Source organism: Pecten maximus, chromosome 18 (genome assembly GCF_902652985.1).
Source record: "Pecten maximus chromosome 18, xPecMax1.1, whole genome shotgun sequence".
In the NCBI taxonomy this organism is placed as follows: domain Eukaryota; kingdom Metazoa; phylum Mollusca; class Bivalvia; order Pectinida; family Pectinidae; genus Pecten; species Pecten maximus.
Genome location: NC_047032.1, coordinates 16,089,178 through 16,116,560, shown reverse-complemented (window position 1 = coordinate 16,116,560; position 27,383 = coordinate 16,089,178). Strand labels below are relative to the sequence as shown.

The following is a 27,383-nucleotide window of genomic DNA, read 5'->3' as shown; positions in this document are numbered from 1 at the left end:
TATTTTACACAGTTTTCTGAGTAAAATGTAATATTTTTTTTTTAGTATTTTACCGTAGTACAACTCAAACTAAATGAAAACAAGGATGGATAGTATTGCAACAGCAATACAAAGTTCCCTGCTTGAGCTAGAAGTGCACCTATTCATTTCCCATTTTTGTTTTGAAAAATGGTTTTTCGAAAATAACACTGCTGAAATAAGGTAAAGTTTGGCTATCAGACGCTTAGTAAAGAACTGTCTAATTCTAATACTGGCTTATCTCCCCCTTGTTACAGTTTGAAACTTATAGGGAAACGTCTGAGTGGGAGACATCATTGGTACCCACGCGTTCCGTCTTCCTATATAGCTGATCAGACCGATCCTGTGAGGACACTGGTACAGAATGTCTTGTATTACTTTGTTTGGCTTGATGTCAGATAAGCAAAGAATGTCTACACATGGGAGCAGCCATCTTTGTATACCGTTTCTATTTTCCAGCTGAAGAAGAGCTTCATTAATTAAGAAGAAGTATTTTGTCTGTTTGATAATAATATGAATATTTTAAATGCCATAACAAAGGTAAAACAAATGAACTTCAGTGAAGACTCGATGGGGCTGGAAGATGAGTGGGAGTATATGATACCATTTCATCAGATATTTTTTTAGATACTACCTATATATATCCAGCTTTAGAAATAAAGCAGATCAGTGTTCCTGAGGTGGGACAGTGTTTCACAGGCAGCTGGCTGTGCTGATCAAATGACAACCTTCAACATCTACATATGACCCCTGTCTAGAAGAATCTGAACTCTAAGAGATATAAATATCTGCTGTTTCATTTTCATTTTAATTAATTTAATATAGTTTGGGAGGTGGGGAGGCAAGTCACTCTGAACAAACAATTTCAGTCAGAATAGTACTTTATACAATCAATATATTGAATAATTCTCAAATTTTCCAACTATTTATATATTTAAACTAAATCACAGTGTATTATAGTCAAAATGCTGAGTCACTGATGATATGTCTACTGGTATAACACACAGTCTGACTGTTGTCTACTGGTATAACACAGAGTCTGAATGTTGATATATCTACTGGTATAACACAGGGTCTGACTGTTGTCTACTGGTATAACACAGAGTCTGAATGTTGATATATCTACTGGTATAACACAGAGTCTGACTGTTGATATGTCTACTGGTATAACACAGAGTCTGATTGTTGTCTACTGGTATAACACAGGGTCTGACTGTTGTCTACTGGTATAACACAGAGTCTGACTGTTGATATATCTACTGGTATTACACAGAGTCTGACTGTTGTCTACTGGTATAACACAGAGTCTGACTGTTGTCTACTGGTATAACACAGAGTCTGACTGTTGATATATCTACTGGTATTACACAGAGTCTGACTGTTGTCTACTGGTATAACACAGAGTCTGACTGTTGATATGTCTACTGGTATAACACACAGTCTGACTGTTGATATGTCTACTGGTATAACACAGAGTCTGACTGTTGTCTACTGGTATAACACAGAGTCTGACTGTTGTCTACTGGTATAACACAGAGTCTGACTGTTGATATGTCTACTGGTATAACACAGAGTCTGACTGTTGTCTACTGGTATAACACAGAGTCTGATTGTTGATATGTCTACTGGTATAACACAGAGTCTGACTGTTGTCTACTGGTATAACACAGAGTCTGACTGTTGTCTACTGGTATAACACAGAGTCTGACTGTTGATATGTCTACTGGTATTACACAGAGTCTGACTGTTGTCTACTGGTATAACACAGAGTCTGACTGTTGATATGTCTACTGGTATAACACACAGTCTGACTGTTGTCTACTGGTATAACACAGAGTCTGACTGTTGTCTACTGGTATAACACAGAGTCTGACTGTTGATATGTCTACTGGTATAACACAGAGTCTGACTGTTGTCTACTGGTATAACACAGAGTCTGACTGTTGTCTACTGGTATAACACAGAGTCTGACTGTTGTCTACTGGTATAACACAGAGTCTGACTGTTGTCTACTGGTATAACACAGAGTCTGACTGTTGATATGTCTACTGGTATAACACAGAGTCTGACTGTTGTCTACTGGTATAATACAGGGTCTGACTGTTGATATGTCTACTGGTATAATACAGTACTGTGTTAGTATATAACAATAGGTTTAAGCTCTATAAGATATACATGTACCTTTGTAATATTTTGACCATTGTTATTATAGGTATTACTGATACAGGTGAGGTATACAGAGCACTATTCAATCTAGTGATATTTCAGAATAATATTCCCTACGACACTATCTATAAGTTTACAGTAGTAAAAATTGCCAGGTGTGTCCAAATAGGTTACCCAACAAACAGGTGAGAATAATACCGATTCACCACGCCCTAGATACCAGATGATATCTTACAGGTGAGAGACAGGTATAGCCCTTCCTTAGAAATTGAACAAAAAGATATATATACAGGTGAGAAATACAGGTATGCATTCTGGAGCAATGAGGTACATGTCAACATTACATAGCATTAATCAACAACACAACTGAATCCATATACATATTGTACATACATGATGCCACATTTATCCACAGGTTCTACTGCCCGCACTGATCTCCTGACCACAAACAAGCCCTGTCTTCTTTTTTCAGAATCATTCATTTTAAAATACCATATTCATGCAACCTAACAAGTGCGCCTGCCCACCTTTTCTTGGAAAATTAAACAAGAGGCCCATGGGGCCTGTATCGCTCACCTGGTTGGATTAGACCAAATGTCAAAATAATGTTCATATTCAATTTGTTTTATTTGTAAATCTCTAACAATGCTATATATGGTTATAGTGTGGGAATCCGAACTGCTTTAATGATAAATGAAGTCCAGACTCTCTAAGAATTGTTTTTAGAACATGCATTCATCACTTTCTGACTAGTAGCGATTTTAAGGAATTACCTCTATTTCCCCATTAGGCCCCGCCCCTTTGGCCCCTTGGGGGTCAGAGTCACCATTTATGCAAAATCTGTTCCCCTTCCCCAAAGAATGTTTCTTACTAAATTGGGTTCAAATCCATTCATAAATTTATGACTAGTAGCGATTTAAAGGAATTACCTCTATTTCCCATATGGGGCCCCGCCCCTTTGGCCCCTCGGGGGTCAGAGTCACCATTTATGCAAAATTTGTTCCCCTTCCCAAAAGGATGTTTCTTATTAAATTGGGTTCAAATCTATTCATAACTTTATGACTAGTAGTGATTTAAAGGAATTGCCTCAATTTCCCCTATTGGGCCCCGCCCCTCAGGCCTCTTGGGGGTCAGAGTCACCATTTATGCAAAATATGATCCCCTTCCCTGAAGGATGTTTCTGACCAAATTGGGTTCAAATCCATTCATAACTTTATGACTAGTAGCGATTTAAAGGAATTACCTCTATTTCCCCATTAGGCCCCGCCCCTTTGGACCCTTGGGGGTCAGAGTAACCATTTATGCAAAATCTGTTCCCCTTCCCAATAGGATGTTTCTGACCAAATTGGGTTCAAATCCATTCATAACTTTATGACTAGTAGCGATTTGAAGGAATTACCTCTATTTCCCCATTAGGCCCCGCCCCTTTGGCCCAAGTTGGGGGTCAGAGTCACCATTTCTGCAAAATCTGTTCCCCTTCCCCAAAGGATGTTTCTGACCAAATTGGGTTCAAATCCATTCATAACTTTATGACTAGTAGCGATTTAAAGGAATTGCCTCAATTTCCCCTATTGGGCCCCGCCCCTCAGGCCCCTTAAGGGTCAGAGTCACCATTTATGCAAAATCTGATCCCCTTCTGCTAAGGATGTTTCTGACCAAATTTGGTCAAAATCCAATAAGAACTTTTTGACTAGTAGCGATTTGAAGCAAATGTTGACGGACGGACGCCGGACGCTGGACGCCGGACGCCGCACCATGGCATAAGCTCTCCGGACCTTTGGTCCAGGTGAGCTAAAAATCAACCAAACTTACCAACACTGTCTATGATTATTAAAATATTATTCTATCAGTTGCTTGTCTTTCCACTGTTTCGTCCACTGTTTGTTTTTTAAAGAAACAACTTATCTTTTTATTGTCCTTTTCGTCAGATTTTCTTATTTTTTTAGCGTAATACTTGCTGTTGTGAGACATGGTGCGATGAAACTCGCGATCTATCAAACGCTTGTAAACACCTGTTGCCGAGACCGCATTACATAAAACGTCAAAATGACTATGAATTTGGAACTCTCCAAATAAAGTTCCCATGTCACAGAACGAGGGGTTCCGAGTGACACGCGCTTCGGATTAGACTACAGTAGTTCCACTCGTCATATTTATTTTCTCGACACGCTCAACACAGTAATCAGAAAGAATTTTTTTTTCAACATAATTTATTTGTTCATACATTTGAATTGGGAATTTTCAAGTAGAAAATTGGGAAAAATCACACTTTTTTGTCATTGGGAATAACGGACCCAAATAGATGGGTGATAAAGCCCTGTAAAGTGAAGATATATTTGTATTGGTTCAATAAATTCAACAGGTGGTTTAAAATACCAACCTACCTTATATCAGAGACCACCTGTCTATACACACAGCTTCTCTATGAGATAACTGTCTATACAGAACATTTCTCTATACAGACCACCTGTCTATACATACCACCTATCTATGGAGGTTACCTGTCTAAACAGACCACTTCTCTATTGAGACCATCTGTCTACACAGACCACTTCTCTTTAGAGACCATTTGTCATATAAATACAGACTATGTCTCCATGGACACCACCTGTCTATAGAGACCACTTCTCTATGGAGACCACCTGTCTATAGAGACCACTTCTCTATAGAGACCACCTGGTATTCAACCCTCCTACCTCTAAGCTCTAGATACAAAATTACTTTTTAAATATACAGATGATAAATCGCTGTGAATGTACTTTGGCCTAAAATAACTCAATGGGCTTCAAACCAATATTAAAGCAGAATTAAAGCTTAATTGATGTACACTGAAATTGCTTTGAATGTTTAATTGTCCTGAAGTCTCCGATTAAAAAAAAAAGTCTAATGGATGTTTCATGTACTGCCTTTAGTTAAATCAACACAGATCTTTTTTAGCTACTATGGGATGTTCATAATTTTTAATATTTGTAGATGGTGTGTCATGCTATCCATGTATTACGCTTTGTTACAATCAATACAACTATAGCTATACATTTGTATTTCAAAAGGATGGACAAACTAAGATGAAGACAATTAATTAAGTAAACACTGTGTTATTTTCATAACAAAATGTTTTTTTAACATCAATCAGAATCAATCGAGTTCAGAACTTATTTATAATGATATTAATTATTTTAATATCAAACTAGCTTATTTATTATTTCCAATGAAATAATTCCTCAGAAATATGCCTCAGGCTTGACTTGTAATTTACTTCATCAACAATTTGGTTTATGTATCTTTAAGATGTTTGTTAATTTATCTAATATGTAGACTTTTTAAAGTTACTAAAATTAGCAACTCAAGATTTTTTCTCATAATGAAATATATGTTCATATAATTCATTGTCTTTTTGTTTGATCTATAACTATGGCAACAGCTTTTAGAATAGATAATAGAATTTTTAATTTGCATACAAAATTTATGTTTCAGTGAACATAGGGATATATTACATATCTAAATTTACTATACAGAGATTATTAATCTACATTATAAAAAAATGTTAAAAGACCCCTAAATTCATTTTACATGGTACTGTTCTATTAACATCAAAATTCAAATGACTTCACAGTTCAAATGACATCATGCTATTTAATTAACCTCCCAATTCAAATGATTTAACAGTTCAAATGACATCATACTGTTTAATTAACCTCCCAATTCAAATGACTTCACAGTTCAAATGATTTAACAGTTCAAAAGACATTATACTGTTTAATTAACCTTCCAATTCAAATGACTTCACAGTTCAAATGACATACATCATACTATTTAATTAACCTCCCAATTCAAATGATTTCACAGTTCAAATGACATCATACTGTTTAACAAATCTCACAATTCAAATGACTTCACAGACTGACAGTTCAAATGGCATCATACTGTTTAACAAACTTCACAATTCAAATGACTTCACAGATCAAATGACTTCACAATTCGTTAATTAATTATCAACCATACAGTTTTAAATGGAATAATTAACATTGTTCAATTAGCCTCAGCTAATTATCAATTAACATACCATTCATACAACATATTATACTTTACTATTCAATTATAATCTCACAATTTAAATGGCATCATTATTTTTAGATGACATTGCAGTTCAAAAACTAGGAATTGTTTGTGAAATATGAAACATCTTCTGCACCTTAATTGTTCAACTTGAAATATATGTGTTATATAGTAGAGATCTGGAACTGTTCAAAGTCTACATATGCAGGAACCGTGTCCTGTTTAGGGGCCTATAGCTACATAATGGCGGAGATCTGGAACCGTGAACTGTTTAGGGGCCTATAGCTACACAATGGCCGTGATCAGGAACCGTGTACTGTTTAGGGGCCTATAGCTACATAATGGCGAAGATATGGAACCGTGAACTGTTTAGGGGCCTATAGCTACATAATGGCAGTGATCAGGAACCGTGAACTGTTTAGGGGCCTATATGATCAGGAACCGTGAACTGTTTAGGGGCCTATATAGCTACATAATGGCGGAGATCAGGAACTGTTCAAAGTCAATATACAGTAAACATGTACTGTTAAGGGGCCAATAGCTTAGCATAATGGCGGAGATCTGGAACAGTGAACTGTTTAAGGGCCTATAGCTACATATGTAATGGCAGAGATCTGGAACCGTGAACTGTTTAGGGGCCTATAGCTACATAATGGCAGTGATCAGGAAGTGTGAACTGTTTAAACTGTCCAAAAGTTTACCTTATCCATTATATATATATATATATATGCTGCAAGCTCTGGTGAGGTCAAAGGTCATTTATGTGACAATTTAACCAAGCCATGAGTTTGAAGACTCATTCAGGGACAAATATAGCATCACAGACATATGAACTAAATGAAAATATACACCCAGGATTAAAGTTAAGAGATTTATAGATAGGGAGGACATATGTATACCCATAGGAGTGTCATTGGGGAGAAGAAGCAGCGTCCTGACAATTTGACAACTGACTTCGTCTGACACCGACTTGACATTTCACCCCTTCGCCTGACAGATTATCTATCATCAAAATCTCTGTCATCTGCACTCTTTACTTGACATTATCAAGGAAACAAACATTTTCAAAAGCTGCAAACCATTAAGTTTTCAATCGTCATGTGTATAAAGATAGCCATTTGAAAAAGTAAGGTAGATATGGAAATTTATCTTAATACTAAACTCAGCTACAGTGCATGCATCATGGTCAAGGAAAATGAAAAGTTAAGAAAAAGTTTTATAACAGGTACATCAACTATCCTGTTATCAAGCTGCCATTTGATGTTCAATATGTAATAAATATCACAATAATTACATGTACAATTAGTCCTATAATTCTGATGTATGATTTTACATATATGATTTTATATGACTGTATGATAATGACAATGTCATTGAAATTCATGTAGGGAACTAAATTTCAGGTACAGTAAATATCACTTATTTTCTCATGAATATGAGTTATATGATGCATATAACCATGCATGCTTGTGTCATGAATAGAAGTAACAAGTACAAATTTTAAGGTATTATCTCAAACTTTATAATAATTGTGATCTGTGTTTTCTACTTGACTGGTAAATGAAGTCCTTGTGTGGCCCTCCTCAGCAATGTATAAAGTCCCTACACGACAATATATATATATATATACATGTATAACTTAGCAACACAAATGACGAAGGAAGACAACTTTTTGGCTCGTGCCCTGACCGGCCTCGAACTCACGATCTACGGCACCCAATCGCCTAGCCAGAAATACCTGCAGCTTATACCGCTGCGCCACATCGGCGTTCTTAAAAAAGAACATTTCAATGGCGCAGTGATGGTCGGCCCCGATACCCTGACATGATCATTGTGGAAGTCGTCTATAAGATGATATGAATACCTCGATCGCAATGTATTTACATACATGGCTACGAATTGTACATATATTATATATATTTCTCTCGGTACAACTACGACAGGAAATTCAAATCTATCTCTTCGGATCACCAACACATAGTATATATGATACATTGTGCTAATAAATAAATATATAACTTAGCAACACAAATGACGAAGAAAGACAACTTTTTGACTCGTGCCCTGACCGGGCCTCGAACTCATGATCTACGGCACCCAATCGCCTAGCCAGAAATACCCGCAGCTTGTACCACTGCGCCACATCGGCGTTCTTAAAAAAAAGAACGTTTCAATGGCGCAGTGATGGTCGGCCCGATACCCTGACATGATCATTGTGGAAGTCGTCTATAAGATGATATGAATACCTGGATCGCAATGTATTTACATACATGGAAACGAATTGTACATATATTATATATATTTCTCTCGGTACAACTACGACAGGAAATTCAAATCTATATCTTCGGATCACCAACACATAGTATATATGATACATTGTGCTAATAAATAAATATATAACTTAGCAACACAAATGACGAAGGAAGACAACTTTTCGACTCGTGCCCTGACCGGGCCTCGAACTCATGATCTACGGCACCCAATCGCCTAGCCAGAAATACCTGCAGCTTATACCACTGCGCCAAATCGGCGTTCTTAAAAAAAAGAACGTTTCAATGGCGCAGTGATGGTCGGCCCGATACCCTGACATGATCATTGTGGAAGTCGTCTATAAGATGATATGAATACCTCGATCGCAATGTATTTACATACATGGATACGAATTGTACATATATTATATATATTTCTCTCGGTACAACTACGACAGGAAATTCAAATCTATATCTTCGGATCACCAACACATAGTATATATGATACATTGTGCTAATAAATAAATATATAACATAGCAACACAAATGACGAAGGAAGACAACTTTTTGACTCGTGCCCTGACCGGGCCTCGAACTCATGATCTACGGCACCCAATCGCCTAGCCAGAAATACTCGCAGCTTATACTACTGCGCCACATCGGCGTTCTTAAAAAAAAGAATGTTTCAATGGTGCAGTGATGGTCGGCCCGATACCCTGACATGATCATTGTGGAAGTCGTCTATAAGATGATACATGTATGAATACCTGGATCACAATGTATTTACATACATGGATACGAATTGTACATATATTATATATATTTCTCTCGGTACATACATATATATATATATATATATATAAATATAGCTTAGAAACACAAATGACGAAGGAAGACTACTTTTAGACTCGTGCCCTGACCGGGCCTGGAACTCATGATCTACGGCACCCAATCGCCTAGCCAGAAATACCCACAGCTTATACCGCTGCGCCACATCAGCGTTCTTCATATAAGCCTCTACTTGACAATGTTGAAATTACTTGATAAATTTAACGATGACATTAACACATGTACAATCCTATGCATGAACCATCAGATGCTTAATTCAAATTATAAATTATTCCAACTTTACATTTAAAAACACATTTAATGTTGGTAGTCATATATATACTGTAAACCTGTCCTAATTTGAATTTGAACCAAAAGTTAAATTGACATTAGCTATCGTATCCGAAATCAAATTTACATAACAATATTTAATGTATCTGAAAATCCACAACAAAATTACGCGCAGAAATAGACATCCAGGTAAACTATATATAATACATATATGTAAATAATAACATTAAATCATGAGAATTAAGTTAATGATTTACCTCAGTGGTAACACCATCCTGTGACATTTTTTTGTTATAATTTCCACTTAATTAGCCATCGGAATTGTTATATTATCCTACAGAAAGTTTCACTGATGGTCACCTCTCCTGTAGCACTTAGAGATAGCCAGCCTTCACATGTATACAGAATTGATTTGCTAGCACACTCAGTGATATAACACCTACACACTGAGCAGTACAGATTTTTACCTGGCTGTTTCTCGTTAAGCAGCATTGACAGCTTACATACACCTGAACAGGAACCCTAGCTTAAATCCGGCTTGTGGTCAAAAGAATGTTTTTATTAATCTCAGAAGATCGGGTCGTCTCGTACTTGTAGCTGCAAGTCTTCCTGTCATTATAATTTCACAATAACTTGACATTGCAGTGAAGATATCGGTACCTTATAGTAACATAGTTATTATATAAGAATCACACAGCTTAAATTTTATATGTTTGTTTTGTTTAATAATTGATTAATCATTTGCAACTTTTAAAAAATAACTTAAGAGTATATGGAAATAAATTCTATATCCCAAAATTATGAGTCGTATGACCTGTTCTACCACAATAATATCAGCTTGAAGCAAATAAGGTGTACACTAGGTGACCCGGTGATGTGACGTCATTCGAAGGTCTAATTCTTGACTGATCAAAAGACTGGAAGGTAAATATATTCCACTAGTGGAATATAACATATATATATATATTCAACAGTCGGCACATTTATATAATGGCTTGAGCGTGGAATAATATTGGGTATTGTGGTAGAAATTTAATAGAGGAGTGTTTTTTGCAACTTTTAAAAATTAACTTACGAGTGTGAAATAAATTCTATATCCAACAATTTCGAGTCGTGTGACCTGTTTCTACCACAATAATATCGGCTTGAATCAAAGGGAAACGTGGCCAAGTATAATTTCGCGTATGCAAATAAAGTGTACGGTGACGTCCTGGAACCGGTGATGTGACGTCATTCGATTATTGATGACGTCAATAACAATTGTAGCTTGGGTCAAAGTTCACCGTGTTAGCCAATCAAAATGCGTACAGAGTTTATACCACGTGTGGTATAAACAGATTGTTAATCAACAGCTGTAATGATTAACTGATGGTCAGAGAGTTGAATAACACAGGGTATTGTGGTAGAAATATTATTATGACACTTACATCACATACAAATATCTTGTGGATTTAGCTTTTTGTTTTGAAATGTTCCTTTATAGTATATTTTAAGTGACATTGTGTGATACATTGATTGTACCTGCATGAACATGGAATAATATAATAAAGAGGATTATCATCTCTAGAGTTGATTTAGTCAGATTGAATGGAAGCAAGACTAACATAGTTTTTACCTTCTATGGGGTGACATTTGTATATTAATAACTGTCATCAATATCTTACAATAAGGATGATGATTTTTTTTCTATATTTAACATGCATGAAACAAGAATCTTGTCAGTCATATCATTTCAACTGTTTAATTATTATACTCAGTATACTGTAAAATTAAGATTTTAATATTTTGCCCTCAAAAATCGCTTAAGGCTCTTATGAATTTCTTTTTTATATCTATATCATTTTTTCAAGATTTTACATGAATATAAGCTCTCTTATAAATTGATAGTCTTCATACATTGTAAATGATATAGTACTTCATCAATTAGAACCCAATAATTTGGTCCTGCGAGAGACTTCAAGCTTGTCCATTAGAGAATCTAAAATAACATGTATTGACTGATAAACCTGAAGTTCATGATGCAACTGTGTATTCTGAATGGGCCAAAACCATGGGAAAAAGTAATCAATTTCATCTTCTGATATATACATAGGCTGTGGGTACAAATGAATCAATTTAACCATACAGCTGACCCAATACCTGGAGCCACGCTGTGATGTGGACACCACAACCTTACATCAGCCAGCTGTTTACCTGTCGGCATTCATGGATATTTGAATCACGCTTCACTACATAGTCTACATTTCTAAATATATATATACAGACCAATAAACTATTAGGTGCCGACTCTGTTATTTTTTAGTGAGATCAGTTTTCTAGCCCGAGGACATCTTGGCATGTTTGAACGTGATGTCCTGTTGCCTGATCATACCGATATTCATCTATGGTATATATACATGTACAACTACATGTGTATTATCATGGTCTCCAAGCTAGTTATTTGATCATCATTTAAATGAAATCAATCGTGAAAAACAAATTTTTCATAGAGTTTCATCTGAGTTGCAAATTGTATGTACCATATTTATCCACAAATGAGCTCGCTAATCTTCAATTTTGTGGAAGCTTTCATTAATTTCAAAATTGTCAGCTAAAAGTGGATCTCAAATGGACCCTCGAGCTGGATCGCTAAACTTCACTACTGACTTATATATAGAGAATACATGGTCAGTGTCTTAAAATATAAGCTGTATTTTGGCGAGGGTAAAGAAAGACAAAAGTGGCGAGCCTTGGCGAGCCACTTTTGTCTTTCTGTCCCGAGCCAAAAATACAGCTTATATTTTAAGACACTGACCATGTATTCTATTTATCCCGCAACAGACAAAAAATAATCATCAAAAATAATCATTTTGAAGTGAAACGGTGTCAAAAATGACAAAAATATGTTCGCCTTTTAAACGTAGTTTCACTTTGAAGTAGGTCAGTCGAACTGACGCATGTGCTATGATTCCAAAATACAGCTGTTTTCCGTCACTGCCGTATACAGCAAAAATATATACGGTGGGTGTATTCCGACAATGCGGGTGCAGTTGCAGGATAAATAATTATACAATATAGACAGGTGGTCTCAATGTAAACTTGGAGAAGGGGGCTTGTCTGAGCATAAATACATTAAAACTTGTAAACAAATTAAGGTTTGATATTGCTGCACTAATTATAACAAGATAATTATTTGTAGATCAATACTTAATGATGAGTGTACATGTACATTATTTATCTAATCATAACCCCATTCCCAACCACAGGACGTAATCTGGGTCATAGGAACATATGTCAAGGCACCTGCTTCCCCATTCAGTCTAATGAGGGATAATCAGCATTCTTAGTAAGTTAAATAAAAGGTTGTGCATCTTATCTTCATCATTTACATTGATGACATACAATGTTTATATGATCATACATGCTCAGCATGTGAAGTGGCCAAATTTGGTAATAAGCCTGTCAATTTGTATGCTGTTCATAACATATTCCCCAACAAATGTTAATTGTCATTGTATTTTTTATAATTCATTATGGTGCATATATCTGCATCTGAATACACATATAGATGATGTTTATGTTTCTTGAATAGAGATACATGTTTTATTTCAGATTTTATTGAATTAAATTCAATGGGTATTGGGCAACAGCCTAAAGCCTATAAAGCCCTCGGTCTTTGGTGTTAAAATGGAGATACATGTAGTCATGTTGACTTGGTTACTATATATACACAAACAAACAAACCATACAGACATCATGCTGACTCAAACTGCATGGGTTTTCTCAGCTATTACCACCAGTTACTTTTAATATCTGTATGAACCAATTTACTACTCAATGGGATCATTTACTATACTATGTAAATTAATGCACAAACTTCAAAGTTAAAATTTTATTTTCAAATATATTAAATTATGTTGATGATTGACTAGATAGGTTGTCTCTATATACAGGTTGTCTCTATATACAGGTTGTCTCTATATACAGGTTGTCTCTATATATAGGTTGTCTATATACAGGTTGTCTCTATATATAGGTTGTCTCTATATACAGGTTGTCTCTATATACAGGTTGTCTCTATATACAGGTTGTCTCTATATATAGGTTGTCTATATACAGGTTGTCTCTATATATAGGTTGTCTCTATATACAGGTTGTCTCTATATATAGGTTGTCTATATACAGGTTGTCTCTATATATAGGTTGTCTCTATATACAGGTTGTCTCTATATACAGGTTGTCTCTATATATAGGTTGTCTCTATATATAGGTTGTCTTTATATACAGGTGACATCTATAGACAGGCAGTGTCTATAAACAGGTGTTCTATATAGACAGGTGGTATCTAAGGCAAGTTGATCTCTATAGACATGCAGTCTTTACAAAATAAATGTTCTTAATAAACAGGTAGTCTCTATGAATAGGTATATTTTATAGACAGGTGGAGTCTATAGACATAGTGATCTTTATAGACAGGTAGTATCGAAAAGCAGGTGATCTTTAAAACTATCTATAACCAGATATACAGGTGATCTTTATAGACAGATTGTCTCGGAACATATGGGTAACTGGACCTTTATGAGACAAATGTTCTCAATATAGAAAAGTTATGTAGTCTTTATAAAACAGATGATCTTTATATACAGGTAGTATATGTAAACAGCTGATCTTTATAGACAGGTAGTATCTGCAAACAGCTGATCTTTATAGACAGGTAGTATCTGTAAACAGATGATCTTTATAGACAGGTAGTATATGTAAACAGATGATCTTTATAGACAGGTAGTATATGTAAACAGCTGATGTTTATAGACAGGTAGTATCTGTAAACAGATGATCTTTATAGACAGGTAGTATCTGTAAACAGCTGATGTTTATAGACAGGTAGTATCTGTAAACAGATGATCTTTATAGACAGGTAGTATATGTAAACAGCTGATGTTTATAGACAGGTAGTATCTGTAAACAGATGATCTTTATAGACAGGTAGTATATGTAAACAGCTGATGTTTATAGACAGGTAGTATCTGTAAACAACTGATCTTTATAGACAGGTAGTATCTGTAAATAGCTGATCTTTATAGACAGGTAGTATCTATAGATGGGTGATCTTTATAGACAGGTAGTATCTGCAAACAGCTGATCTTTATAGACAGGTAGTATATGTAAACATCTGATGTTTATAGACAGGTAGTATCTGTAAACAGCTGATCTTTATAGACAGGTAGTATCTGTAAACAACTGATCGTTACAGAAAGGTAGTATATGTAAACATCTAACCTTTATAGACAGGTAGTATATGTAAACAGTTGATCTTTATAGACAGGTAGTATCTGTAAACAGTTGATCTTTATAGACAGGTAGTATCTGTAAACAGCTGATCTTTATAGACAGGTAGTATCTGTAAACAACTGATCTTTATAGACAGGTAGTATCTGTAAACAGCTGATCTTTATAGACAGGTATTATCTGTAAACAGCTGATCTTTATAGACAGGTAGTATATGTAAACAGATGATCTTTATAGACACGTAGTATATGTAAACAGCTGATGTTTATAGACAGGTAGTATCTGTAAATAGCTGATCTTTATAGACAGGTAGTATCTATATAGACAAAGCTATCTTTATAGACAGGTGGTCACTGTAGATGGGTGATCTTTAGACAGGTCCCTGGTACCTGTAAACACTTGTTGGTAACTAGAGACAGGTGATAGATAAATATCAATCCCTCATAGATGATATTTCTATAAGCAGGTGGTCTCTATACACAGGTGGTCTCTATACACAGGTGGTCTCTATACACAGGTGGTCTTTTAATACATGTTATCTCCATAAGCAGTGTCTGGAAACGTAGTTTTTAGATACATTCTAAAAAGTCCAAGATATATTGGAATGATTATCTCTAAATATTATCTCTACACACAAGACATTGAGACTGATAAATAGTCACAACATATTGATCATGTTTTACAACCAGAAACCTTGTGAGACGCAACATATTGGTACTGATGATTTATATCAGACATCCCCTCAGGGACTAGTGTAAGTCTGATAAACCTGTAAATCAGACTCTCTTTGGGAAACAAATGTACGTCTGATTAGACAGAATATTACCAAATACACAGGCATCGTTAGCTTTTCATTGAATCAAATTAGATTTCAAGACAGGAAATTTGAATACACAGGGGTCAGTCAGCTTAAACAGGTTTTACTGTAAATATAATGTCGAACCTTTGAACTAGTTGTTTTCAAAAAATAAAACAGAACTTTAAATGAATTAAACTTAAATTTGACCGAACAGAAAAGTCATCAGTTAAGTATTTCTTACCTTGGCAAAGATTTGTGTTTTTATAAATGTATTCCATTACATATCAATGCTGTTAATTCACAGAACAGTCGATAATCCCATAATCCCAGAATATCACATCAAATAGATAATCCAGCTGATCAGATAGAAATCAATAATTCACCAAACACTAGAAAGACTACCAGGTCGGGTGGCAGACGGAATGACCAGATAGACTCAGGATAAATTCTTACGAGTATATCATGTACACACCGAGTACTTGTATTGAGTATATCATATACACACTGAGTACTTGTATTGGTGTATGAACTCTCAGCTAGTAACACATGTTGTTGTTATTGTGCTGAAAGCTGATTTGTCCTATATATATACACTGTCACCATCTGAATCACAACCTGGGATAGCATGGGCAGGATTTTAAACCAGACATGACATGTTTTTGTGTCACAATGTAGGAGGGTGTATTAAGTTTACAACAAACATGTAGACTAATTTACATATATCACACCACAGGATGATGTACATATGAAATGAGTATTGGTTTCATCAGGGGAGGGTATACACTGTTATTTCATCTTGACAAGCAATTTAACTTTAATCAAGTAATTTTATCTACAGACTCAGGGAGACTTGTATTTAGCATCATTTAATTTTCTGCACTGTATTCTGGTGATGTACGTGGACACTTAGCTGTCAGACTCACACGAGGTTGGATGACACCAACAACTACATTTAGGGTCATAAAGAACAGGTGTCTAGGTAACACCAACAACCAGGGTCATATGAGGACAGGTGTCTAGGTGACACCAACAACCAGGGTCATATGAGGACAGGTACGTGTCTAGGTAACACCAACAACCAGGGTCATATGAGGACGGGTGTCTAGGTAACACCAACAGCCAGGGTCATATGAGGACAGGTACGTGTCTAGGTAACACCACCAACCAGTGTCATATGAGGACAGGTGTCTAGGTAACACCACCAGCCAGTGTCATATGAGGACAGGTACGTGTCTAGGTAACACCAACAGCTAGTGTCATATGAGGACAGGTGTCTAGGTAACACCAACAGCCAGTGCCATATGAGGACAGGTGTCTAGGTAACACCAACAGCCAGGGTCATATGAGGACAGGTGTCTAGGTAACACCAACAACTAGGGTCATATGAGGACAGGTGTCTAGGTAACACCAACAGCCAGGGTCATATGAGGACAGGTGTCTAGGTAACACCAACAGCCAGGGTCATATGAGGACAGGTGTCTAGGTAACACCAACAACTAGGGTCATATGAGGACAGGTGTCTAGGTAACACCAACAACTAGGGTCATATGAGGACAGGTGTCTAGGTGACACCAACAACCAGGGTCATATGAGGACGGGTGTCTAGGTAACACCAACAACTAGGGTCATATGAGGACAGGTGTCTAGGTAACACCAACAACTAGGGTCATATGAGGACAGGTGTCTAGGTAACACCAACAGCCAGTGCCATATGAGGACAGGTGTCTAGGTAACACCAACAGCCAGGGTCATATGAGGACAGGTGTCTAGGTAACACCAACAACTAGGGTCATATGAGGACAGGTGTCTAGGTAACACCAACAGCCAGGGTCATATGAGGACAGGTGTCTAGGTAACACCAACAACTAGGGTCATATGAGGACAGGTGTCTAGGTAACACCAACAACTAGGGTCATATGAGGACAGGTGTCTAGGTAACACCAACAACTAGGGTCATATGAGGACAGGTACGTGTCTAGGTAACACCAACAACTAGGGTCATATGAGGACAGGTGTCTAGGTAACACCAACAGCCAGGGTCATATGAGGACAGGTGTCTAGGTAACACCAACAGCCAAGGTCATATGAGGACAGGTGTCTAGGTGACACCAACAGCCAGTGTCATATGAGGACAGGTGTCTAGGTGACACCAACAACTTGGGTCATATGAGGACAGGTGTCTAGGTGACACCAACAACTTGGGTCATATGAGGACAGGTGTCTAGGTGACACCAACAGCCATGTTGTATTGTTATATGGGAGCAGGTGAATAGCAGGAAACACACATACAGGGTTATCAAGGGAGGAAACTGGTCTAGCTATATATAGAGGGACACCAACAGCCAGGGTCATAATGGACAGGTTTCTAAGGGGACACCAACAGCCTGGGTCATATAAGGACTGGTTTCTAGGGGACACCAACAGCCTGGGTCATATAAGGACTGGTTTCTAGGGGACACCAACAGCCTGGGTCATATAAGGACTGGTTTCTAGGGGACACCAACAGCCTGGGTCATATAAGGACAGGTTTCTAGGGGGATACCAACAGCCAGGATCATATAAGGACAGGTTTCTAGGGGGACACCAACAGTCTGGGTCATATAAGGACAGGTTTCTAGGGGGACACCAACAGTCTGGGTCATATAAGGACAGGTTTCTAGGGGGACACCAACAGCCTGGGTCATATATAAGGACACAAAATGCAATATGCATATCTACATACCAAGGAGAACCTACAAATGAAATTTGAGAAAGATCCCTTCAGTTACTTTCTGAGAAATAGCGATAACAAACTTCAAATTGTCAAAATCCAAGATGGATGCCTGTCGGTCATGTTGTTTTCCGATCGGTTCCAAAATGCAATATGCATAACTACAGACCAAGGGGAACCTGCATATGAAATGTTAGGAAGATCCCTTCAGTACTTTCCCAGAAATAGCGATAACAAGAATTGTTTACGGACGGACTGAGGGACGGATGGCCGGACGGAGGGACGGACGGACGACCGAGCATGGACGCAGGGCAATTTGAATAACCCACCATCTGATGATGGTGGGCTAAAAACAAAAAAAGCCACAACATTTCAGTGGTGGATTTTAATCCTGTAATACATTCATGAAATCTTTCCTACAATAACTTATGTGATGTAGATCGGAATAAGTAAATTATTTTGGGTAACAATCCACAAGTAGATCCTATTTCACAAGAATATTTAAACTTTCAAGGCCAGGCTTCTGTCTATACATTTCAACAATGGTCAATGCAATCCAGCAGAACATTTTTTGTTGTCCTGTTGTCACTGGTATATAAAATAGACAACGTGGACTTTTCTATATCAATTCAGCCATCAATGTATAGTACTCAATCAACACCAGCTGTTACTATACTCTCTAACACAATGATTATAAAATACGTACCTCTCGGATCTTATCAGGAAATCATTCAACCATATATATCTCACCAATTATACGAGACTCAAACTCGATCATGCAGGACGAGACAAACCTCAGAAAAGCAATTTACCGTATTTATTGTAATAAACACACTGAGGGATAACTGACTCAAAGAGGGGTCACGTAATTAAGGATTAACTTGAGTATATTTTCATATTATTGTGATATATAATGTAACACAAAAAATGGCATGTAAATCAACTGCTGTTTATATATAGTGAGGGTACTGGTTTTTTTGTGTTATACCTCCATTACATGTTCAAGTTAATCCTTATAATTTAATTTAATTTACACAATTTCTGTGGATATCCACTTTTATTGATGGACTATATTTTCTCTTAGAAATTAGTAAGGTGACATCTTCCTATCAGGCTGGAATTTCCTTTCAGAGTTAAGAGGTATAGGTGATCAAGGCTTTTTCTGAGGGCTTTTGAGGGCCGATAATGGGCTGGGCCCAATTCCCAATTGAAATTATTTCCTATTTAAGCCAAATTCCCAAAATTAGCAGTTTACTCCTGAAAAACTCTTTCCCAATTCACCAATTTTCTTCCAAAAAGGGGGGAAAAGGCCCCATCCCAAACTTGGGAGAAAAAACCCTGGTGATGTTACATATAAGTGTGAGAGCTACATGTAGGTTGCTTAGTTCGAGCACAGGCAGGCATGTGGTGGTCAAGGTATATTTCATCATGTATTCCTTCCTGTTACAGATTTCGTGCTGTTGACCACTCCAAGTGTAAGCTGTATAGGAGATTCTTCCCTAGAGCTATAGAACCTGGGTTGAATTATCTCTGGGACAAAGACTTTGTGAAGGAGGGAGTAACTATGTGTATAATTAGGTCGCCTAATTTACTAGTTCATTCTCCTAAGCCTAAGTGGAAGGATATCCAGGTTGCCAGTGTGAGCCCCAGCATGGACAGGATATTTTTCATGATACCCTGGGGCAGCAGTGGCCAAGTGGTTAAGGTGTCACGACACTTTATCACTAGCCCTCCACCTCTGGGTTCGAAACCTACTTTGGGCAGTTGCCAGGTACTGACCTTAGGCCGTTAACCTAGCACGTCCTTAAATGACCCTGGCTGTTAATAGGACATTAAGCAAAAGAAACCAAACCAAATCATTATGCTCCTTCCTAAAACAATACCCCCCCCCCCCCCCCACCCCCCCCCCCCCCCCCCCCCCCCCCCCCCCCCTCCCCCGATAAACTTCAGTGTAACGACACCACTCAAAGAAATAGCCCATGCATCCTCTCTGTCCTTTCTGGACGATCCCCTTCCAAATCGTGTATAAAACAGGATCAGGTAATCACCTTCCGAATCGTCTATAAAACACGATCAGGTAATCCCCTTCCGAATCGTGTATAAAACACGATCAGGTAATCCCCTTCCGAATCATTTATAAAACACGATCAGGTAATCCCCTTCCGAATCGTCTATAAAACAGGATCAGGTAATCCCCTTCCGAATCGTCTATAAAACAGGATCAGGTGATCACCTTCCGAATCGTGTATAAAACAGGATCAGGTCAACCCCTTCCGAATCGTGTATAAAACAGGATCAGGTCAACCCCTTCCGTATCGTGTATAAAACACGATCAGGTAATCACCTTCCGAATCGTCTATAAAACACGATCAGGTAATCACCTTCCGAATCGTGTATAAAACAGGATCAGGTGATCCCCTTCCGAATCGTGTATAAAACAGGATCAGGTAATCCCCTTCCGAATCGTCTATAAAACAGGATCAAGTCAACCCCTTCCGTATCGTGTATAAAACACGATCAGGTAATCACTTTCCAAATCGTGTATAAAACACGATCAGGTAATCCCCTTCCGAATCGTCTATAAAACAGGATCAGGTAATCACCTTCCGAATCGTCTATAAAACACGATCAGGTGATCCCCTTCCAAATCGTGTATAAAACAGGATCAGGTAATCCCCTTCCGAATCGTGTATAAAACAGGATCAGGTAATCCCCTTCCGAATCGTGTATAAAACAGGATCAGGTAATCCCCTTCCAAATCGTCTATAAAACAGGATCAGGTAATCCCCTTCCGAATCGTCTATAAAACAGGATCAGGTAATCCCCTTCCGAATCGTGTATAAAACAGGATCAGGTAATCCCCTTCCGAATCATTTATAAAACACGATCAGGTAATCCCCTTCCGAATCGTCTATAAAACACGATCAGGTAATCCCCTTCCGAATCGTCTATAAAACACGATCAGGTAATCCCCTTCCGAATCGTCTATAAAACACGATCAGGTAATCCCCTTCTGAATCGTCTATAAAACAGGATCAGGTAATCCCCTTCCGAATCGTCTATAAAACAGGATCAGGTAATCCCCTTCCGAATCGTCTATAAAACACGATCAGGTAATCCCCTTCCGAATTGTGTATAAAACACGATCAGGTAATCACCTTCCGAATCGTGTATAAAACACGATCAGGTAATCCCCTTCCGAATCATTTATAAAACAGGATCAGGTAATCCCCCTTCCGAATCGTGTATAAAACACGATCAGGTAATCCCCTTCCGAATCATTTATAAAACACGATCAGGTAATCACCTTCCGAATCGTCTATAAAACACAATCAGGTAATCACTTTCCGAATCGTGTATAAAACAGGATCAGGTGATCCCCTTCCGAATCGTGTATAAAACAGGATCAGGTAATCCCCTTCCGAATCGTCTATAAAACAGGATCAGGTAATCCCCTTCCGAATCGTCTATAAAACACGATCAGGTAATCACTTTCCGAATCGTGTATAAAACAGGATCAGGTGATCCCCTTCCGAATCGTGTATAAAACAGGATCAGGTAATCCCCTTCCGAATCGTCTATAAAACAGGATCAGGTGATCCCCTTCCGAATCGTCTATAAAACAGGATCAGGTGATCCCCTTCCGAATCGTGTATAAAACACGATCAGGTAATCCCCTTCCGAATCGTGTATAAAACAGGATCAGGTAATCACCTTCCAAATCGTGTATAAAACAGGATCAGGCCAACCCCTTCCGAATCGTCTATAAAACAGGATCAGGTCAACCCCTTCCGAATCGTGTATAAAACAGGATCAGGTAATCCCCTTCCAAATCGTGTATAAAACAGGATCAGGTCAACCCCTTCCGAATCGTGTATAAAACAGGATCAGGTAATCCCCTTCCGAATCGTGTATAAAACACGATCAGGTAATCCCCTTCCGAATCGTGTATAAAACACGATCAGGTAATCACCTTCCGAATCGTGTATAAAACAGGATCAGGTAATCCCCTTCTGAATCGTCTATAAAACAGGATCAGGTAATCCCCTTCCGAATCGTCTATAAAACACGATCAGGTAATCCCCTTCCGAATTGTGTATAAAACACGATCAGGTAATCACCTTCCGAATCGTGTATAAAACACGATCAGGTAATCACCTTCCGAATCATTTATAAAACAGGATCAGGTAATCCCCTTCCGAATCGTGTATAAAACACGATCAGGTGATCCCCTTCCGAATCATTTATAAAACAGGATCAGGTAATCCCCTTCCGAATCGTGTATAAAACACGATCAGGTGATCCCCTTCCGAATCATTTATAAAACAGGATCAGGTAATCCCCTTCCGAATCGTGTATAAAACACGATCAGGTAATCACCTTCCGAATCATTTATAAAACAGGATCAGGTCACGATCACGAAGAAGTTGAAAATGTAAATTGTTTACGACGCACGACGCACGACGCCGGACAAAAGGCGATTGCAATAGGTCAACTGAGACTTCGTCTCAGGTGACCTAAAAATCTATTAATGTAGGAGATCTCAAACAAAAGTTTATGCTGGATGGATGGACAACAATGCCATAATACTTCCGTTAAACATTGTCGTACGTTTTAAATACAATGAAACAATAATTTGAAAAAAATTTAATTTAGCTGAGCAGAAAGGCAGTTACCTTTTTTAAAAAAAAAAAAAATTCTTTTATATGATACCCCAATATTTCAAATAATTTGACATTGCTGCGATTTTGTGTTAAGTTACTCGAAAGCTTTTGTTTGACACACAAGTATGTCTGAGTAACTTGCTATTGTCATCAAATGTGAAAGTCTGCTTTTATTGTGAAATTATTACGAGAATATTCATAGCACTGCATGCATGCTCAGCTGCTCATGGTCTTACTTGTGGAACAGCAGAACATTGACGTCAATTTCCAGAATTGATATCAATCACCTTAATCTTCTTTTCATTTCCCATATGTTAGCTATTGATTACGGTCCCAATAGTCGAAGCATAGTTAGCTTAAGCAGTCAAAGTAAGATTTTAAAACATGATTTTCTTTTAAATTGTATTAAAATTTTCATTTTTTATTTGCTAGTAACCAATTTGAATGCCCTGACATGAACATGTACATAGTTTTATCTTTAATTTGAAACTGTTTGTAAATATACTAGGTTTTATGTGAAATCTTTGACATAAGTTGATGAGGTTATTGAAAAATGGACCCAGGTGTTTGTACAAGGTATAATCAAAATGTCATTTTATATTTGTATTATATATCTATTTTCTAATTTGATGAAAAACTACAAGCATGTTAGAACTGCATCTAGATCTTAGAATTACTCCTTATTATAGCTAGGCCTTTTAATCTAATATCAACTTAATGCAATAAGCTTCTATGTCAACAGGGCCTAAAATTATAAATTAACACTTCAGTCACCAATCCTGTACTAGTTCAGTCAGTCAATTACAGACCCTGGAAATGTTTTAAGTACTTCTACAAATATGTCTCACTTACAGGCCCTGGAAATATTTAAATATGCACTTCTACCAAATGATCAAATACTTCTACATAATGTCATATATTTCTTATACAGGCCCTGAAAATGTTTAATATATGTCTCTGACTCTCACTAACAGTTTAAATGTTTCTATATGCCTCACTTTCAGGCCCTGAACATGTTTAAATACTTCTACATTTATGTGTCTCATTAACAGGCCCTGAACATGTTTAAATACTTCTATATGTATGTGTCTCACTAACAGGCCCTGAACATGTTTAAATACTTCTACATTTATGTGTCTCATTAACAGGCCCTGAACATGTTTAAATACTTCTATATGTATGTGTCTCACTAACAGGCCCTGAACATGTTTAAATACTTCTATATGTATGTGTCTCATTAACAGGCCCTGAAAATGTTTAAATGTTTCTATATGCCTTACTTACAGGCCCTGAACATGTTTAAATACTTCTACATGTACAAATTGTATGCGTCTCATTAACAGGCCCTGAACATGTTTAAATACTTCTACATTTATGTGTCTCACTTACAGGCCCTGAAAATGTTTAAATGTTTCTATATGTACAATATGTCCCACTAACAGGCCCTGAACTTGTTTAAATACTTCTACATGTATGTGTCTCACTAACAGGCCCTGAAAATGTTTAAATGTTTCTATATGTCTCATTAATAGGCCCTGAAAATGTTCAAATACCTCTACATATATATGTCTCATTTACAGGCCCTGAAAATGTTTGAATAGTTCTAGAAAATGCTTTAATACTTTTATATATACATATCTCACTAACAGGCCCAGAACATGTTTAATGGGATATGAACCACTCATAAAATGCCACCTCTCGAGAAAAAAATTCCAATTGACCTCACATTGTGGCATTTTTTTATCCTTATTATGTTTTCTTCAAAATGTCTAGATATCAAGATAATTAGTATGGAAAGGCATAGTCATTCTTTGCCACAAAACAAATGGTGGTGGAAAGATCACTCATGTCAATTTTCATAACAATCATATCTTTAATTACTAAACACGCCTTATTCCCTTACAAACTCCTACATATATGTCACTACATGTAACAGGCCCTGAATCTGTATCAATACTTTCTGTTACTGTTAGGCCTAGAAACTTATCTTATATAGGCCCTCGCATGTACACTTTCCTCTTCTTGTGTTGTTATCATTGTAGTATCCACTGTAGTACACAATGGCCCTACTACTGTATACTGTATCGTATCTTATATAGGCCCCTATCATGTACACTTTCCTCTTCTTGTGTTGTTATCATTGTAGTATCCACTGTAGTACACAATGGCCCTACTACTGTATACTGTATCGTATCTTATATAGGCCCCTATCATGTACACTTTCCTCTTCTTGTGCTGTTATCATTGGTAGTATCCACTGTAGTACACAATGGCCCTACTACTGTATACTGTATCTTATCTTATATAGGCCCCTATCATGTACACTTTCCTCTTCTTGTGTTGTTATTATTGGTAGTATCCACTGTAGTACACAATGGCCCTGCTACTGTATAATAGAATCTTACATGGGTCTGTTTCGTGGACAGGGAAATATAACCCGAGTGTAAGAGCTTGGCCAATCAGCACAAGGCTTGCCGAGTGCTGGCCAGCCAAACTCTTACACGAGGGTTGAGATATCATTGTTCGCGGAACAGACACATGTTTGATTATTTTTCTCACATACTTGCAACCAAATGTAAGTTTTTATAAAAAATTTCCATCGCCCCATCTTAAATGCTCCTTGGAATGTACATCAAAATTTATGATGTCATCGTTTACATGGTTACTCAATGTAAAATGATGATGTTACGTTATTGTAAGCAGTGTCATATAGCGCGTGCTGGCTATCTTTACCCCCGTGTTAGATCAATTTTTCTCCCATACTTCACAGGGTTATCCCGCAGTTGCTAGGGAAAAGATAAATCGATCTTACACGGGGTGGGTAAAGACAGCTGGCCTGCGCTATATGATGCTGCTCACAATAACGCAACGTCATCATTTTATGTTAAGTAACCAAGTCGTAAATGATGACGTCATACATTTTGACGCACCTTCCAAGGAGCATTGAAGACGGCGCGATGACAAACTTTCATAAAAACTTATGTTTGGTAGCAAGTATGTTAGAAACATAATCAATCATGGATCTGTTCCGCGAACAAGGATATCTCAACCCTCGTGTAAGAGTTTGACTGGCCACACTCGGCAAGCCTTGTGCTGATTGGCCAAACTCTTACACTCGGGTTGAGATATCCCTGTCCACGGAACAGATCCATGATAGATTCTATTAATCTTTTCCCTAGCAACCGCCGGATAACCCTGTGAAGTATGTCAGAATATCTTATCTCATATAGGCCCCTATAATGTACACTTACCTCTTCTTGTTGGCTGAACAGAGTGAGGCAGTGATTTAAGAAGCTTGCAGTGTCCCGAGATAAGTCTGTAATTCTCTTCACCTTCTGATGGACATCCGTCATGGTCTCTGTAAAATAGAAATGATGAAGGCTTGAAGTCCGTTTGGCTATAGCATGTAAACAGCAGCAGTTACAACAACATCAAGTACAATGGGTATTGATAATGCAATGTGTGACCCCTACAAGCCCCAGCTTAAAATAGCAAGTGACCTTGACCCAAAAATCCTGAAACTTGTCTGAGATAATATGGTCCTTTATCATTGTATGAAGTTTAATCAAAATCAGTCAGGGAATGAAGCCACTACAGTGCTGACATACTTTGGCTTTACTTACAAGACGAAAGGAGAGCAAACCTATACCCCTCCCCCCAGCTGTTTCAGGATTTATAAAAGCAACAGCTGTAAATAGCCTAACAACAACAATAAACAACAGCTAAAGGAACAACAATACCAACAACAGCTACAGAAAATACCAACAACAGCTATAGGGAACAACAACAGCAGCAGCTACATGTAGGAGCAACAATAGCTAGAGTAACAACAACAGAAACAATACATGTAGCTACATGGCTACAGGATCAACAACAGTGACAACAACTACAATAACAACAACAGCTACAGTAACAACAACTACAGGAACAACAACAGAAACAACAGCTCAGGAACAACAACTACAGGAACAACAACAGAAACAACAGCTGCAGGAACAACAATACTAACAACAGCTACAGTAACAACAATACCAACAACACCTACAGCAACAACAATACCGACAACTATAGGAACAACAACAGCAACAGCAGCTACAGGAACAAGAGCAACAATACCGACAACAGCAACAGGAACAACAAAACCAACAACAGCTACAACAGCTACAGGAACAGCAATACCAACAACAGCAGCTACAGAAAAATACCAACAACAGCTACAGGAACAACTGCAGCTACAGAAACAACAATACCAACAACAGCTACATGAACCACAACAGCAGCAGCAACAGGAACAACATCTACAGCAACAACAACACCAACAACACCTACAGCAA

The 27,383-nt window shown here is 37.5% G+C and overlaps 1 protein-coding gene across 1 annotated transcript in view; it reads right to left on the bottom strand.

Annotated features, from left to right (window-relative positions):
- The window catches only part of LOC117316456 (oxysterol-binding protein-related protein 1-like), a 135,643-nt gene that overhangs the window by 86,375 nt on the left and 21,885 nt on the right, over positions 1-27,383 (bottom strand). Inside the window, exon 13 of the mRNA XM_033871042.1 lies at positions 26,301-26,407. Within this exon, the coding sequence (XP_033726933.1) occupies positions 26,301-26,407 (107 nt within the window). The remainder of the gene's footprint in view (positions 1-26,300; positions 26,408-27,383) is intronic.